Source organism: Salmo trutta, chromosome 6 (genome assembly GCF_901001165.1).
Source record: "Salmo trutta chromosome 6, fSalTru1.1, whole genome shotgun sequence".
Classification (NCBI taxonomy): Eukaryota; Metazoa; Chordata; class Actinopteri; order Salmoniformes; family Salmonidae; genus Salmo; species Salmo trutta.
Window position 1 is genome coordinate 28,567,032 of NC_042962.1, and position 16,509 is coordinate 28,583,540.

The 16,509-nt window shown below is 45.1% G+C and overlaps 1 protein-coding gene across 2 annotated transcripts in view; it reads left to right on the forward strand.

Annotated features, from left to right (window-relative positions):
- The window catches only part of plxdc2b (plexin domain containing 2b), a 184,731-nt gene that overhangs the window by 143,231 nt on the left and 24,991 nt on the right, over positions 1-16,509 (forward strand). For both annotated transcript variants that reach the window (XM_029756080.1, XM_029756081.1), the window contains exons 8-11: positions 5,203-5,298; positions 5,787-5,868; positions 10,848-10,908; positions 11,182-11,338. In XM_029756080.1, coding sequence (XP_029611940.1) covers positions 5,203-5,298; positions 5,787-5,868; positions 10,848-10,908; positions 11,182-11,338 — 396 coding nt within the window. The remainder of the gene's footprint in view (positions 1-5,202; positions 5,299-5,786; positions 5,869-10,847; positions 10,909-11,181; positions 11,339-16,509) is intronic.

Here is a 16,509-nt window from a genome sequence, read left to right on the forward strand (position 1 = left end):
CAGAGGGTAGTGCGTGTAGCCCAGTACATCACTGGTGCCGAGCTCCCTGTCATCCAGGACCTCTATACCAGGCGGTTTCAGAGGAAGGCCCTAAAAAAGGCTCCAGCCACCCAAGTCACAGACTTTTCTCTCTGTTACCGCACGGCAAGCGTTACCATTGCACTAAATCTGGAACCAACAGGACCCTGAACAGCGTCTACCTCCAAGCCATAAGACTTCTAAAGAGTTCATTAAATAGTTAATCAAATAGCTACCCGGACTATGTGCATTGATCCTTTTTGCACTCACCTTTACGACTGATCACTTACTCTGCTGCTATTGTTGACTATCTGTCACTTTATTCCTAGTTATATGTACATATCTACCTCAATGACCTCGTACCCTGCACATTGACTCAGTACTGGTAGCTCTTGTATATAGACCAGTTATCGTTACTCATTTTTTTATCTATTGTGACTTTTATTATTACGTGTTTGACTTTTCTCTGCATTGTTGGGAAGGGCCCGTAACTAAGTATTTCACTGTTAGTCCACACCTGTTGCTTGTGATGAATAAAAATGTTGTGATTTGATTCATTGTGGATATGAGACATCAGTAAAAGCCCTAACAATGTTGACACACACACACACCCTGATCTGGTCCCCTGGACAGCAGGTAGAATGGATCCTTCTGCAGTATTGATTGCACTGACCCAGGGTTCCACCCAGCTCTGAAACTCAGACTGTGTCAGATGGCTGGACTACTTTGATCTGAATTCCTGCTGTGTAATCCCAATCCCTACAGCTGCGTGGAACTCATTTTTCATTCTCCTGGAAGAAAATAATGTCTTTTGAAATGTAGATCAACCTTTTAAGGACCGGTTGTTCTTTTAGACACATCTGCTGATACTTGTAGTGTTAACGACTGTACATGAAAATGGTATTTGAAGTTATCTCTCGTATTCTAATATGATTATGTCTTCAGACTAGAATGATTGCTTAGTGGCTTTAAGCTCCAAGCATCAGAGCGTACCAAACCCTATTCCTTTAAATAGTGCACTACTTGAGTGGGCTCTGGTCAAAAGTACTGCACTTTATAGGGAATAGGGTGCCATTTGGGAAGCGCCCAGGCAGCTGAAGGGCTGAGTGTTCAGTGTACAGGAGTGAACTCATGTCGAGTCAATAAGTGTCTCTGCTGCCAATTACCGGCCTGAGCACACACAGCTAGCACAGCCGAGAGGCTTCCTCTAACCCACTCCTTTAGCCACGTTCACGCTTAATTTGTGAAATTAAACATTTTACAATGCTTGCTAGCTATTTCCAGGCTATGGCGTTTGGGCCTGGCCTGTGCTGCATTGGCAGCAGCAGAGGGAGGATTTTCCGGCATCCCATGGACAGGCGAGATAATTACCAGGTCAGGTGTTAGAGGCCTGGAGGCCCGCTGGTCTTCCGGTGTTAAAACCTTTACACCCAGGCTTTTATTTAGCCACCCCCCGGGCTGGGCAGCCAGATGCACGGACAGCCAGACTCCCAGTCACCTTAATGCATTATTCTGATGATGTTTTCAAAACCAGAAGTGCCTCAGTCCTTTTAATACCTGTCTGAGTTTATTCTTGTGCTAATTCACCATGGTAAATGTACAATAGCAGGCCCAGGATTAGCTCACCTCATTGTTATACAGGCAGAGGAGGAGGTCAGCTTGACATCCTTGTGTGTATTCATCATATCCATTCATATTGTGATATTGCTGAATTTCCATGTCCAATGTTCAATGGTTGCAAAGATTTTGGGGAGGAGATAATGGAAATAATTTGCTCAAAGCAAGAGAGCTTGCCGTGTGGTGGTAAGGATTCTGAATTAATGAGGTGATATAAAAGCTGCATGACTGTTATCTTGATGGCAGGAAATACACTTGCATGGAATTAGAGCTTTTATACCCCATCGGCAATAGGAATAGAATAGGGATCTAACCTCACAGTCAGGGTCCTATGTGATATTCTGTTCTGCGGAGTGATTATTATTATTATCACAGGGCTGTTGGAACAGTGGGAGTAATGAAAATCTGCCCGCGTATTTATTCTATTTCTCCTTCCAGCAGAGTTGGACTCCACTGTGACACAGGTACAAGGGCTACTGGCAAATAAAGCACTATTCAGAATTTGGATTCCCTTATTCCTTCATTGACTTTTAACACATTGCAAGGTTCCCACATCACATTTCCAATGATTCTCATCCAACTTTCAGGGGTGAATGAATAAGAAACCAATTCTACCACACCCTTCTTAGGTGTGTACCAGACCAGTAGCCTATTTTCCATTGTACTTTGGGGAGATATTGGGCCAGTGCATAATTTTGCATGAGCGTGTTTTTAATTAGATTATGGCCTAATTGACCCTTGTGTGCATAATTGACGACACACTTCTACCAGGCTCGTTTTGTTTGATGGTATTGGAGCAGGACAGCTAAATTCCCATTACCACTTTTGATGCTCAGGCTGAGACTGTAATTGCTGTTAAAGCTTCCTACCTCCCAGACCCACTGTTTCCCATAGGTGCAGATCTAGGATCAGCTTCCCCTTCCTAATCTTAACCTTCACTAGTAGAGGGAAAATGCTAAACTGACCCAAGATCCAACTAGCTCTCACAGTCTCGTCAGAATTAGACATTCATCCATGTTTCTCAAACGTCAAATGTAAAAGTTGTTGCAAATGTAACATTTTAAAGTGTTTAAGGTTAAGGAAAGGGTTATGGTTTGGGATAGGCTTAAAACAAAAATCTGTTGCTGGAATCGAACATGCAATCTTTGGAATCAGAGGCAGATGCTTACGCCCCAGCAAAACCGAAACCTACTTGACGGTAACAGCGCTCACTGTTGTCCCTAGTGGCCGGTTTCCACATCATCTCCCGACGTCCTCGGACATGGTTGGATGTCGAATACTCACTTGTATCACGGGTGACCTGGCTGCCAAGATCAGCGTCTGAGAGCAACTTCACCCTACACCCCCAGACTCATCCACCTCCAGAGGAAACCCGAGGCAGGCAACCGAGTCTGGATAGCCTGTCCACAGAGCAGCACCACCAGGCAGGCAGAGAGAGAGCGAGAGACCTCCCCCCTCCTCTGGCCCCTCAATGCTATCATTGGACTTGATCATCCTAATGCCTGGGGCTAGAGGAAGCCAGCCATAGGGGAGGGTAGATGGTGGGTGGGATGGGTTTCAGGTCAAGTCAGCTAATACTCTACAGTATGCCTTGGTCAGATGTTTTTGGTGCCAAAACCAAGCATGTTTTGACTGTGTTTTTCACATTCTAATGTCTCTATAGTTCTGTTTTCTCACCTGTATTAGAATAATGAATACTCATAGGCTGTGTCTCAAGTGGCACACAATTCTCTATATACTGTTGAAGTTGGAAGTTTACATACACCTTAGCCAAATACATTTACACTCAGTTTTTCACAATTCCTGACATTTAATCCTAGTAAAAAAAAGCCTTCCACAAGCGTGTCAGTGTGCACTGCGCCCGGCCCGCCACAGGAGTCGCTAGTGCGCGATGGGACAAGGACATCCCTGCCGGCCTAACCGTCCCCTAACCCAGACGATGCTGGGCCAATTGTGCGCCGCCCCATGCATCTCCCTGTCGCGGCCGGCTGCGACCATGCCTGGACTCAAACGCAGAATCTCTAGTGGCACAGCTAGCACTGCATTGCAGTGCCTTAGACCCCTGCACCACTCGGGAGGCTTTCTCTGCTAAACTATGTGGAATATTGACCTGTTGAAAACTATAACTCCCTACTACATTGCAAAGTTCGAACTTGATCTGATTTATCTCCACCGAAACTGAGCATTGAACTCACAGAAAAAAACGCAAATTAAGTGCAATTCAAATAATTGAACCGATGTCAGTCAATTAGTTGTTTAAAAACAGAAAAGAAACAGAAAAATTGGTTATTCGCTCAGCACTATTATTAGGCTAATAGTGGGGTCCTAATAGTGGGGTCCTCATGGAAAAACTGGGCTGGTGTGGGGGCCTCGAGGAATTGGCCCTGAAACGCCAGAGACAATTTCTGGTTCCAGTCTGCCGCCGCGGTATCTGGATCCACAGTTGCACACAACAGAATAATGGCTTTTGCTCTTAGATGAAAACTCATCCAAGCAGGCAAAATGTGTTCATTTTATATTGGTCAATTATGTATGAGTGTATACAGTAAGTGTATATAATGAATGGGGCTCGCTAGCAGTCAAACTCATTGCTGTGTATGTTCCACAGCCATGGTGCTGTTTATTGAATTTCAATTTTCTATCTCATTGCTCAAGCAAGTGTGTGTATTATAGAAAATGTAATGTGTCGAACAATGTCATACGGGCTACGTTAAATAATTACTCTCACTGATGTACATAAACGTCCCATTGAATTCCAGGAATTTCAGTCACATTAACTTGAATTAAGGATTTAAACACACCAGGAAAACGACTGGAATTAAGGAATTAACTAGCAAAGCTTTTACGTTTATGAGATTACAATGGCAGAGCTATGCCTTTTCATTTTAATTGAATTAGGATTTACAGTATAATATATAATATTATAATCCTTTCTATCTGTGCATAGTTTAGTGCAGTGCCGGGGGGAGATGCATAGACTGCAAAACCAAGTGGGCCATTTTACACTAAGATTGAAAAAGACACTTATTATTGGGGGACTACTGACAGTCAATGATGGATCAAATCAAACTCTCCGTTTTACCGAGCTTTGTCCTGGTGACTGCAGCAGCAGATTATCTTAGTCACTGGGGGAGCATCCCAAATGGCACCCTATTCCTTACATAGTGCACTATGTTTGACCAGGGCCCATTGACCAGAGCCCTACGGGCCCTAGTCAAACGCAGTGCACTATATAGGGAATAGGGTGCCATTTGGGACGTTGCCATTCGAGGAACTGGGGGCTTTCAACAGGGATATCACCTCTAGTGGGACATTTCTGCCCACCCCTTTGCCAAGTGGCAGGCTTTCTGATACAGAGAGCGAGTGAGAGAGAGAAAACTAAAGGAAGGCTCTTCTCTCTTCCCATATGGCCTGATTCTGCCTCTCCGTTCTCTTATTCTCTCTCGCTCTCCTCCTCGGGAACCACTTGTCCTAGTTTTAGCTCTCCAAGGAAGATTTGTGACCGTTTTCTCTCTCGCTCTTTCCTTCCCTCCCTCTCTTTCCCTTTCTCTCACTCACTCCATTCAGATGTTCGTAGGAGAACGATCTATGAGTACCATCGCGTGGAGCTGACGAAGACCAAAATCACCAACTCCACAGCAGTGGAAATGATGCCTCTACCGAGTAAGATGGATTCCTTTGATAGACGTGGCTCATGATATGATATAGGATAATGACAACACAAGTAGGCCCCCATGAACTAGCCTAGGCTCTAGATATAGTCATAGGTTTTTTAGAAACATCTGTTTTGCATTTAGCAAACTACAACATTCTAGCTATGGATTTCTATGTTGGTGTTTTGACAATTGGTATGAATGTATCAAGTGTCTCAGAGTTGGTGTTCTAATTTACGATCAGTTAACCTTTAACATCTCAATTAATAAGATTACATGGGCATGGGAGACCTGATCCTAGATCAGCACTTCTATTCTGAGATGCTTAATATATTGTTTTGCGTTATCAACTACAACAATCTAGCAATCTATATATAGATTTCTATATTGAGTTTTGACTGAGTCAGTAGACGTGTGTGTTGTGACGTGTGTGCGTGTCGTGACGTGTGTGTTGTGACGTGTGTTTGTTGTGACGTGTGTATCCTGTTCCCTCCATAGCATGTCTCCAGTTCACCAGCTGTAGCAGCTGCATCTCCTCCCAGATCAACTTCAACTGCAGCTGGTGCCACCGCCTTCGCAGGTCAGACACCCCTCTATACCCCTTACCGTATGTCTTTGTCTGCATCCCAAATGCCGCCCTACTACCTATGTGCTCTGATCAAACGTAGTGCACTATATAGGGAATAGGGGCCATTTGGGGCGGAGACCATCTTTTTGGGACGGAGACCATCTCCATCGCTCGCTCAGTCTCCCTGTCTTCCTTCTCCCTCCTTTAAATGTTGCTATTAGTTCCAGTCACTCAGCACCTCTCTTAGCTAGCTATTGAGTGTGAGGTGTATGTATTGACATGTGGCTATCATGTGGAGACTGACCCTCCCCTATTCCCTCTGCTCAGTGTTTGTGTGTCCCAAATGGCCCATGGACCCTTGTCAAAAGCTGTGCCCTGTATACTGTAAAGACGGAATAGGGTGCAATTTGGGAGGGAGCCAGTGAGTTGTGGTGATGTTGTTTTTCCTTATTGATGGCCCGCCACGGAGAGACAGGGAAGGAATGAACAACAGAGGGAGAGAACATGAGATCTGACCCATTACTCTTGTTTTTTTGTTGGTGAAATGGAGAATTCCCCTCTCTCACACCTACTCTCTCTCTCTCTCTCTCTCTCTCTCTCTCTCTCTCTCTCTCTCTCTCTCTCTCTCTCTCTCTCTCTCTCTCTCTCTCTCTCTCTCTCTTTCTCTTTCTCTTTCTCTCTCTCTCTCTCTCTCCTTTCCCCTTGACCATTTGTCTTTCTATCTTTCACACCCTCGCACAAAAAGGTAAATATTTGAGACCGTGTAGAGTGTTATTGCACAGATGAGATATTACCTGCCTGTTGTGAGATGTGAATGGTGGAGGTTTGGACAGCGTTGTTGGAGTGTTGTTGGAGCATTGTTTCAGTGTTGGATCACAGCGTTTGTGTTCAGAAGACAGGGAAGCATAAATGAATCATGAAGCAGAGAATGTGTTCCAGGCATGTTGTTATCCATTTGAGGTTTGTAAAAGTCCAAGTTAAAAGCCATTAGTTATCAAGTGCATTGAAAGCTTTTGGGCCTCCCTTCTTGGAAAATGTCTGTTGGACTTAGCGGAGATGATTTGACTACTCCCCATACTCCTATGTCTCTACGCTTTGTCCGTATCTCAAATGACAGCCTACAGTCCCGTGTGGCTCAGTTGGTAGAGCATGGTGTTTGCAGTGCCAGGGTTGTGGGTTCGATTCCCACTGGGGACCAGTACGGAATACATTTTTTTTTTAATGTATGTATTCACTACTGTAAGTCGCTCTGGATAAGAGTGTCTGCTAAATGACTAAAATGTCAATGTAAATGTACTATTCCCCTGTGGACGCTGGTCAAAAGTAGTGTACTATATTGGAAAAAGGGTACCACTTGGGAAGCCTTTCAGTGGCCAATGCATCCATAATGAAACGACCCCATAGTTATTTTAGATGAATCGTTTATTCCTGAGAGTGATGATGCGCGATTTAGGAGACGTGCAGTACACGCACCGGGACCACTGGGCTTTGTGAGGTCACTAAAGGTCAGGGTTTAGCCTTCTCCTCTCTGTCTCCTCTCGGTCTCCTCTCTCCATCCAACTTAGAAAATAATAATACAATCATGTGTGCATAAATTTGATGTATTGGTGGCTCTGGGAATCAAACCCATAATCCTGGCATTGCAAGCACAATGCTCTACCAATTTAGCCATACAGGATCACAGTGGACAATGTATCTATATTCTGTACCCTCCAGAGGAAGACTAATTCTACCGCCTGTGCATCGAACTGAACTCCCTTTACGTGCATCACCTCAGCAGTTTATTAGAGCTGCGATGACACACTATACGCCTGAATTATAATGATCTAATTACGCTGCATTTTAATGAGATTTAAACGCGTGCGTCCTGCATCACACCGTTAGGGCTCGCTCTGTCCTTGGTGTCCTTCAACAACAAACTTCCCTTGAAAAGTCAAATGAATGCACAGTTTAAACAAGCTAATTGAAATGCATTGCAGCATTGTTGGGCAGTAGGTTAATGAAAGGAAGGCGCCCGTGATTTAAGAGAGCGGCCGTAATGAACCATCTCTCTTTCTCTCTCTACCTCTCTCTCTCTCTCTCTCTCCCTCTACCTCTCTCTCTACCACTCTCTTTACCTCTCTCTTACCTCTCTCTCTCTCTTTACCTCTCTCTCTCTCTTTACCGCTCTCTCTCTACACCCCACCTCTCTCTCTCTACCCCTCTCTACCTCTCTACCTCTCTCTCTACCGCTCTCTCTCTTATTCTCTCTCTCGCTCTCTCTCTCTACCGCTCTCTCTCTCTACCTCACTCTCTTTTTCTCCTTTTCTCTCTCTCTCTCTCTCTCTCTCTCTCTCCCTCTACCTCTCTTTACCTCTCTCTCTCTACCTCTCTCTCTTTACCTCTCTCTTTACCTCTCTCGCTTTACCTCTCTCTACACCCCACCTCTCTCTACCTCTCTCTCTCTTTACCTCTCGCCTTCTCTCTCTATACTTCTCTCGCTCTCTACCTCTCTCTCTCTCTCTCTCTCTACCGCTCTCTCTCTCTACCTCTCTCTCTCTCTCTCTCTCTACCGCTCTCTCTTTCTCTCTCTACCTTTCTCTCCCTCTCTCTACCTCTCTCTCTCTACCTCTCTCTCTCTCTCTCTCTCTCTCTCTCTACCTCTCCTCTCTCTCTCTCTTTTTCTACCTCTCTCTCTCTCTTTACCTCTCGCCCTCTCTCTCTATGATGTGTAAGAACCTGCTCGTTGGGTACCTGCTCTCCCATGTGTTTCAGGCTAAATCAGCTCATTGGGTCCCTCTGATGTATGCAAGCTGGGCGCTGGGCTGGGTTGGACAATTAAAAGCGGGTTGGAGCTAATAAAGCATGCAAGGCATCCCTATGGACCAGCGACTTGCCGTGGTTACCAATACTGCCGAGCGCTCATTTGGTGAGAAAGAGACGATTTGTTTACTCAAAAACACAGCTGGTGTGCATCATGAATGTACTATCAAATGACTGCAGCCACATAAAATTTCAGAGATCTTGCGCTTGAATAAGATGCGGTCACTCTGCGTACCTCATTCAATCACATTGCGTGTGTGTGGAGATAGATTGAGTGTAGCGCCAAGAGTGTAATGATGGTCTCAACATTCCTACACACTGATAAGCTTAACGTTCACTATGTAGACCCAGTGAGCTTTAGTAACCCTCAAACCTCTGGTAGTAAATCCATATAATGTCAAGAAATATGGCCCATTGGTATGAGATAGACTAAATGTCTTTGAATGTACCCGCAATGTAACCGAGACCAATGAGTCTTTTAAACCCAATAAAGAAATGCATCCTCTCTGCCATGAAAGAGGGGGGGGAGAAAACGACAAGACCGTACAGAAACTTTCTCCCATGTGTATTCATTTATATTCAAATGAGGCAGCTCAACCCATTTATAATTAGCGGTGTGGTGGCTGAGTGGATGTTGGAAGGAAGATTTGGAATGCATCCCAAATGGCACCCTATTTCCTATATAGTGTGCTACTTTTGACCCGGGCCCATAGGGGAATAGGGTGCCATTTGGGATGTTGGATGGCATTGAGGTAAAACCTAAATGGATCTGAAGGGACTGGTCAGACCTGTGTTGCAGTAATATCCTTGGCCTGTCTCGGTCTCTCTCTCCCTCTCTCGCTCCGCTTCTCCTGCGAAAATCGGAGGGGGAAAAGAGGTGAAGGAATCTGTCTCGGCTGATTGGACAGATGAGGTGGAATTTTTCATGCAACAATACGGTGGAATCCGGGCAGTGTGGGCTGATTAGACAGCAGAGGGAGATAGGAATGGACTCCTCTTCTTCCTCCACACGGAGAGCGTTACCACATCCACCAGGACTAATGGGAGTTATAGGACCTGATGGGAATAAGGATGGAGAATGGAGGTTAATGCGGCCTGTCTGTACGGTAGCGGGGGCTAGTAGGCGGAGATATCCGAAGACAGGCTCATTGTCGTGACTGGAATGGAATAAATGAAACGGTATGAAATACATGGAAACCATACTGTCCCATATTGCATTCCAGCCATTATGATTAGCCCGTCCTCCGATATCTCCACCCACCAGCAACCACTGCTCCATGTAGAGAAGTAGAGGGGTGGATTGTTCGTGGGTCTTGCTGCATTGTTAGCGGGTTAGGTGTCTGTGAGGTGCATGACACTGGTTTAGCATTTGTTTACCACCTACGCCATTGGTGATATGATTGTACAGCTTTCTGTCTTTGACTTCAGTGGACTATTTGAGCCAGACAGACAAAATAAAAAATATAATAGAGAGAGAGAGAGAGAGAGAGAGAGAGAGAGAGAGAGAGAGAAAGAAAGATGGAGAACAAACAATCCCTCTGTGTCAAAGCAAGAAAATATGTCCCTCAAAATTCAGTGAATGTAACATCAGCGAGGTCTTACAGAGGAAAGAGAAGAGAAGAAAAGAGAGAGGGATAAGGAGGGGGGGGGGTATGAAGGTTCGCCTGGGGGTCAGTATCTTCACTCACACTCATTATGATCTGTGAACAAGAGGAAGAATGAGCAGTTGCCCTCGATCAAAGGCTAGCCCACAGAGTTTACGAGTCGCCTCTGGCTGGGAGGCATTACGCATTCCCCCTCATCCCCTTCACCCCTCTCTCCCTCTTCCCGTTTCCCCTCACCCCCTACATCAACCCCTGTACTCTGAGCAGTTTGACCCAGTGAACTTCCTCTTCACAAATCCCCCCCCCCATATTCAAATAATCATGGCCTTTTCCCCCCTTTGAACTTATTTTGGACACCCAGACTCCAGACTGAGGTTATTATAGTGGATTATTATAAACATGTTTGGTTTCATGTAACATCTGCAGGTCTACAGAGCTGGATAGCACCACGTATATATGTTGCTATAATTGACGTTTTAGAGATGTATTCGTTCCCTCTTTGATTGTGGTTTAGCCCTCTTAGTGATGCATGTCTTGTGTTCATGTTCCTAAACTCTTCCTGACAATCGTCTCCTCTGGTTTCAGGTGTTCCAGTGGGTTCGACCGCCATCGGCAGGACTGGGTGGATAACAGCTGTCCTGATGAGGTGAATATCGTCATGGCTGATGGAAATGGCTCGCTTTCTAATATGGATAGCGAGTGAGTGGGGATATGGTGGAATGTGTGCATGCGTGTGTATCTGCTGTAATGTTTTTTTGTGTGTGGCTGCCAGGATGATGGATGCCCTGGTCTGCTATGTGCAGGGGGAAAGGCGATGACCCAGTTACTCCTTTCACATCTTCAGCTCTCTCTCTCTCTCACACACACAAACATATTCTTACATGCATGACGAAGAGGGCCCTTGTATTCTGTCTTGCAGACCAAGGACAAAAGCTGTGATATCATCAACACCACACAACTCTATCCGTTCACCACCACGTTAGTTGCCAAGACAACAGGCCGGAGCAGAGGAGAGACCACCACAGCCAGAGCCTCTTTGTCTACGTCCCTCTCCCCGACCAGCGTCCCCACAGAAGGTAAGACAACTAACGTATGCCCCAAAGCAGAGAACTCCAACTAGTGTCTGAATACTGGTATGATATGATCAGACATTTTTTTTCTGGTCCAGTCAACATGTTCAGGAAAAACTGGGTCGTGTTCAGTTAGTTTTCTTCAGTTTTGTGCTCCAATGAGAAACACTCATTTTCGTTTTCATTTGCAAAATGTTTTATTACAGTGTATCTTAATGAACACAACCCTGGCACCTTCGAACTGAAGGGTAGGCTAATACACGAAAGTCTTGATGGATGTGCTGTTGTGACGTTAAGTAAAACAAAGTACACAGTACCTTTCCTGTGAAGGTACAGGTACTTCATTACAAATGATGTACTGTATTCTTTATCTACAATATGTTCTGCCTCTTTTGTAATTTCTTTGGTAATATAACTATCCGGATAGTTTTCCTTGAGCACCAAATGCACTCCAGATGGCAACAAATGATGCAAGGCATGCCAGCTGTGTTTTACCCAACTTAACAATGTAGATTGAATTAGGACAACGTCTCTAAAATCTTAAGAGATGCATTCACACAGAAACATATTAGTGTTCAGTCCCTTTGGCTGGTTATTCATCTTTTATGACAAGTAAATTATAATCATTTTTATACTGACTTTTTATTGATTGATTTGTTGCTGATAAATATCTTCAATCATCAGGCAAGTGCTGCCTGCAACCCCAGCAAGCAGGGACAGATGGCTGGAATAGATGGCCACTCTAAAACAGGGTTTCTCAGCCTCTGTCCCAGGGGCCAAGCATGTCCATCCTGAGTTCATGATTAGTTACACTGCAGTAGTCATCTCAAAGATATCAGACACAAATCCCTCCTGGAGAAAAAATAACCCTGGGTCCTTCTGCTGATGTCAGGAGAAACTCTGAAACTCCGAAGGTGTCCTTTTGAGTTTGTTTACCTTCCTTTCCCTCCCTCCCCAGAGATACTGGAGCTACTTAAAGACTGATTATCAAATGGCATCCTATTCCCTATGTAGTGCACTACTTTTGACAAGGGCCCATTTGACTTGAATAGGCAGCTAGAATTAATCTAGAATTCACCTTTACCATTCATCATCCCAATGAAAAGTCAAATGTTCAACTTAATCTCCCTGTCACTATGTGTACAATCACATTATGCACTTTAATCATGACTAAACGCGTATGCGGAGTGAGTTTTCTGCCCAGTAACTGGAACATCCCGGGGTTGATAATTGACCAATGTGTTAAAATGGGTTGGGATGCCTGGGAGATACACAAAGCCTACACTGTGCTAATGGACAACTCATAGTCTCAAGCATCCACTCTTGTTAACACCCAAGAGAAAGAGGTGTAGCCAGCTAACTGTAGAATCCATTGCAATATGTAACAGCGTGTATTTCTATCAAATCAAATCAAATTGTATTAGTCACATGCGCCGAATACAACAGGGAACCTTACGGTGAAATGCTTACTTACGAGCCCCTAACCAACAATGCAGTTGAAAAAAAGAGCAGCAGTAAAATAACAAAAGTGAGACTATATACAGGGGGGTACCGGTACAGAGTCAATGTGCTGGGGCACTGGTTAGTTGAGGTAATTGAGGTAATATGTACATGTAGGTGGAGTTATTAAAGTGACTATGCATAGATGACAACTACAGAGAGTAGCAGCGGTGTAAAAGGGGGGGGCAATGCAAATAGTCTGGGAAGCCATTTGATTAGATGTTCAGGAGTCTTATGGCTTGGGGGTAGAAGCCTCTTGGACCTAGACTTGGTGCTCCGGTACCGCTGCCGTGCGGTAGCAGAGAGAACATTCTATGACAGGGGTGGCTGGAGTCCTTGACAGTTTGTAGGGCCTTCCTCTGACACCGCCTGGTAAAGAGGTCCTGGATGTCAGGAAGCTTGGCCCCAGCGATGTACTGGGCCGTACGCACTACCCTCTGCAGTGCCTTGCTGTCAGAGGCCGAGCAGTTGCAATACCAGGCAGTGATGCAACAAGTCAGGATGCTCTCGATGGTGCAGCTGTAGAAACTTTACAGGATCTGAGGACCCATGCCAAATCTTTTCAGTCTCCTGAGGGGGAATAGGTTTTGTTGTGCCCTCTTCACAATTGTCTTGGCATGCTTGGACAATGTTAGTTTGTTGGTGATGTGGACACCAAGGAACTTGAAGCTCTTAACCTGCCCCACTACAGCCCAGTTGATGAGAATGGAGGCGTGCTCGGTCCTCCTTTTCCTGTAGTCCACAATCATCTCCTTAGTCTTGATCACGTTGAGGGAGAGGTTGTTATCCTGGCACCACATGGCCAGGTCTCTGACCTCCTCCGTATATGCTGTCTTGTCGTTGTTGGTGATCAGGCCTACCACTGTTGTGTCATCAGCAAACTTGGAGTCATGCCTGGCCATGCAGTCATGAGTGAACAGGGAGTACAGGAAGGGACTGAGCATGCACCCCTGAAGGGCCCCTGTGTTGAGGATCTGCGAGGCAGATGTGTTGTTACCTACCCTTACCACCTGGGGACGGCCCGTCAGGAAGTCCAGGATCCAGTTGCAGAGGGAGGTGTTTAGTCCCAGGGTCCTTTGCTTATTGATGAGCTTTTCAGGGCACTATGGTAATGAACACTGAGCTGTAGTCAATGAATAGCATTCTCACATAGGTGTTCCTTTTGTCCAGGTGGGAAAGGGTAGTGTGGAGTGCAATAGAGATTGCATCATCTATGGATCTGTTAGGGTGGTATGCAAATTGGAGTGGGTCTAGGGTGTCTGGCATGATGGTGATAAGTGTGAGCCATGACCAGCCTTTCAAAGCACTTCATGGCTACAGACGTGAGTGCTACAGGTCGGTAGTCATTTAGGCAGGTAACCTTAATGTTCTTGGGCACAGGGACTATGGTGGTTTGCTTAAAACATGTTGATTTAACAGACTCGGACAGGGAGACACTGAAAATGTCAGTGAAGACACTTGCCAGCGCATGCTCGCAGTACACATCCTGGTAATCCGTCTGGCCCTGCGGCCTTGTGAATGTTGACCTGTTTAAAGGTCTTACTCACATCGGCTGCGGAGAGCGTGATCACACAGTCTTCCGGAACAGCTGGTGCTCTCATGCATGTTATTTGCCTCGAAGCGAGCATAAAAGTAGTTTAGCTCGTCTGGAAGGTTTGTGTCACTGAGCAGCTCTCGGCTGTGCTTCCCTTTGTAGTCTGTAATGGCTTGCAAGCCCTACCGCATCCGACGAGCGTCAGAGCCAGTGTAGTGCGATTCATTCTTAGTCCTGTATTGACGCTTTGCCTGTTTGATGGTTTGTCGGAGGGCATAGCAGGATTTCTTATAAGCTTCCGGGTTAGAGTTCCACTCCTTGAAAACGGCAGGTCTAGCCTTTAGCTCAGTGCGGATGTTGCCTGTAATCCATGGCTTCTGGTTGGGGTATGTACGTACGGTCACTGTGGGGATGACATCATCGATGCACTTAATGATGAAGCCAATGACTGATGTGGTGTACTCAATGCCATCGGAGGAATCCCGGAACATATTCCAGTCTGTGCTAGCAAAGCAGTCCTGTAGTTTAGCATCTGCTTCATCTGACCACTTTTTTTATTGATTGAGTCACTGCTGCTTCCTGCTTTAATTTTTGCTTGTAAGCAGGAATCAGAAGGATAGAATTATGGTCAGATTTGCCAAATGGAGAGCGAGGGAGAGATTTATATGCGTCTCTGTGTGTGGAGTAAAGGTGGTCCAGAGTTTTTTTCCCTCTGGTTGCACATTTAACATGCTGATAGAAATTTGGTAAGACGGATTTAAGTTTCCCTGCATTAAAGTCCCCGGCCACTAGGAGCGCCGCCTCTGGGTGAGAGTTTTCCTGTTTGCTTATGACGGAATACAACTCATGCCAGCATCAGTCTGTGGTGGTATGTAGACAGCTACGAAAAATACATATGAAAACTCTTTCGGTAGATAGTGTGGTCTACAGCTTATCATGAGATACTCTACCTCAGGCAAGCAAAACCTCGAGACTTCCTTAGATATCGTGCACCAGCTGTTATTTACAAAAATACATAGTCCACCCGCCCCTTGTCTTAACAGACGCAGATGTTCTATCCTGCCGATACAGCGTATAACCAGCCAGCTGTATGTTGATAGTGTCGTCCTTCAGCCACGACTCCGTGAAGTATAAGATATTTCAGTTTTGAATGTCCCATTGGTAGTTTACTCTTCTGCGTAGGTCATCGATTTTATTTTCCAAAGATTGCACGTTTGCTAGAAGAATGGAAGGAAGTGGGGGTTTATTCAATCGCCTACGAATTCTCAGAAGGCAGCCCGCCCTCCAGACCCTTTTTCTCCGCCTTCTCTTCACGCAAATGACAGGGATCTGGGCCTGTTCCCGGGAAAGCAGTATGTCATTCACGTTGGACTCATTAAAGGAAATAAAGGATTCTGCCAGTTTGTGGTGAGTAATCGCAGTTCTGATGTCCAGAATTTATTTTTGGTCATAAGAGACGGTTACAGCAACATTATGTGCAAAATAAGTTAAAACATAAGTTACAAACAACGCAAAGAAACAAACAAAAAAAACACAACTAGTTAGGAACACGTAAAACATCATCCTTCATCTCCGACGCCATCTTTATCATCTTAATAATGCGTGCAGATGACTGATGATGTTTTATAGGAATGCATCACTGTATGAATCTGCGACCACAAGGGAGGGAGGTTAGCTAGATTGATAAATCGAGGGAAGTGAAGTGGAATTGTGAAGTGGAATGGAATGGGCAGAATAATTGAGTACGCTCTCAGACAATAATAGTTAATATGGTAAGGTGCCCTTTGGTTTCCCAGGCTTGTAGAATTGATGGGAAAAGTCTAAACCTGTAGGATAAAGACAGACTCCATTTTTTTGTTTTTGCAGAGTGGTGTTTAACGGTGTCTTAGGCAGTGGTTGGAATGGTGAGTTAACGTATGATTTCTGGTTCCTGTTCTGTAGAACTGGTGCCCGGTGGTTCTGGGTTAAATGGGTCTGGATCCAGCTCCACTATGTGGTGATCTCTAAATCAGATGCCTAAGGTTTTGGCTCTGAGTACTACCCACTACACAAACATCAATGGCATCCAGCTCCACTTTTCTGACTTCTAAATTACAAATTGTAGGATTTACTTTTTTATTTTCCTAATCTCTGTCTTACATTC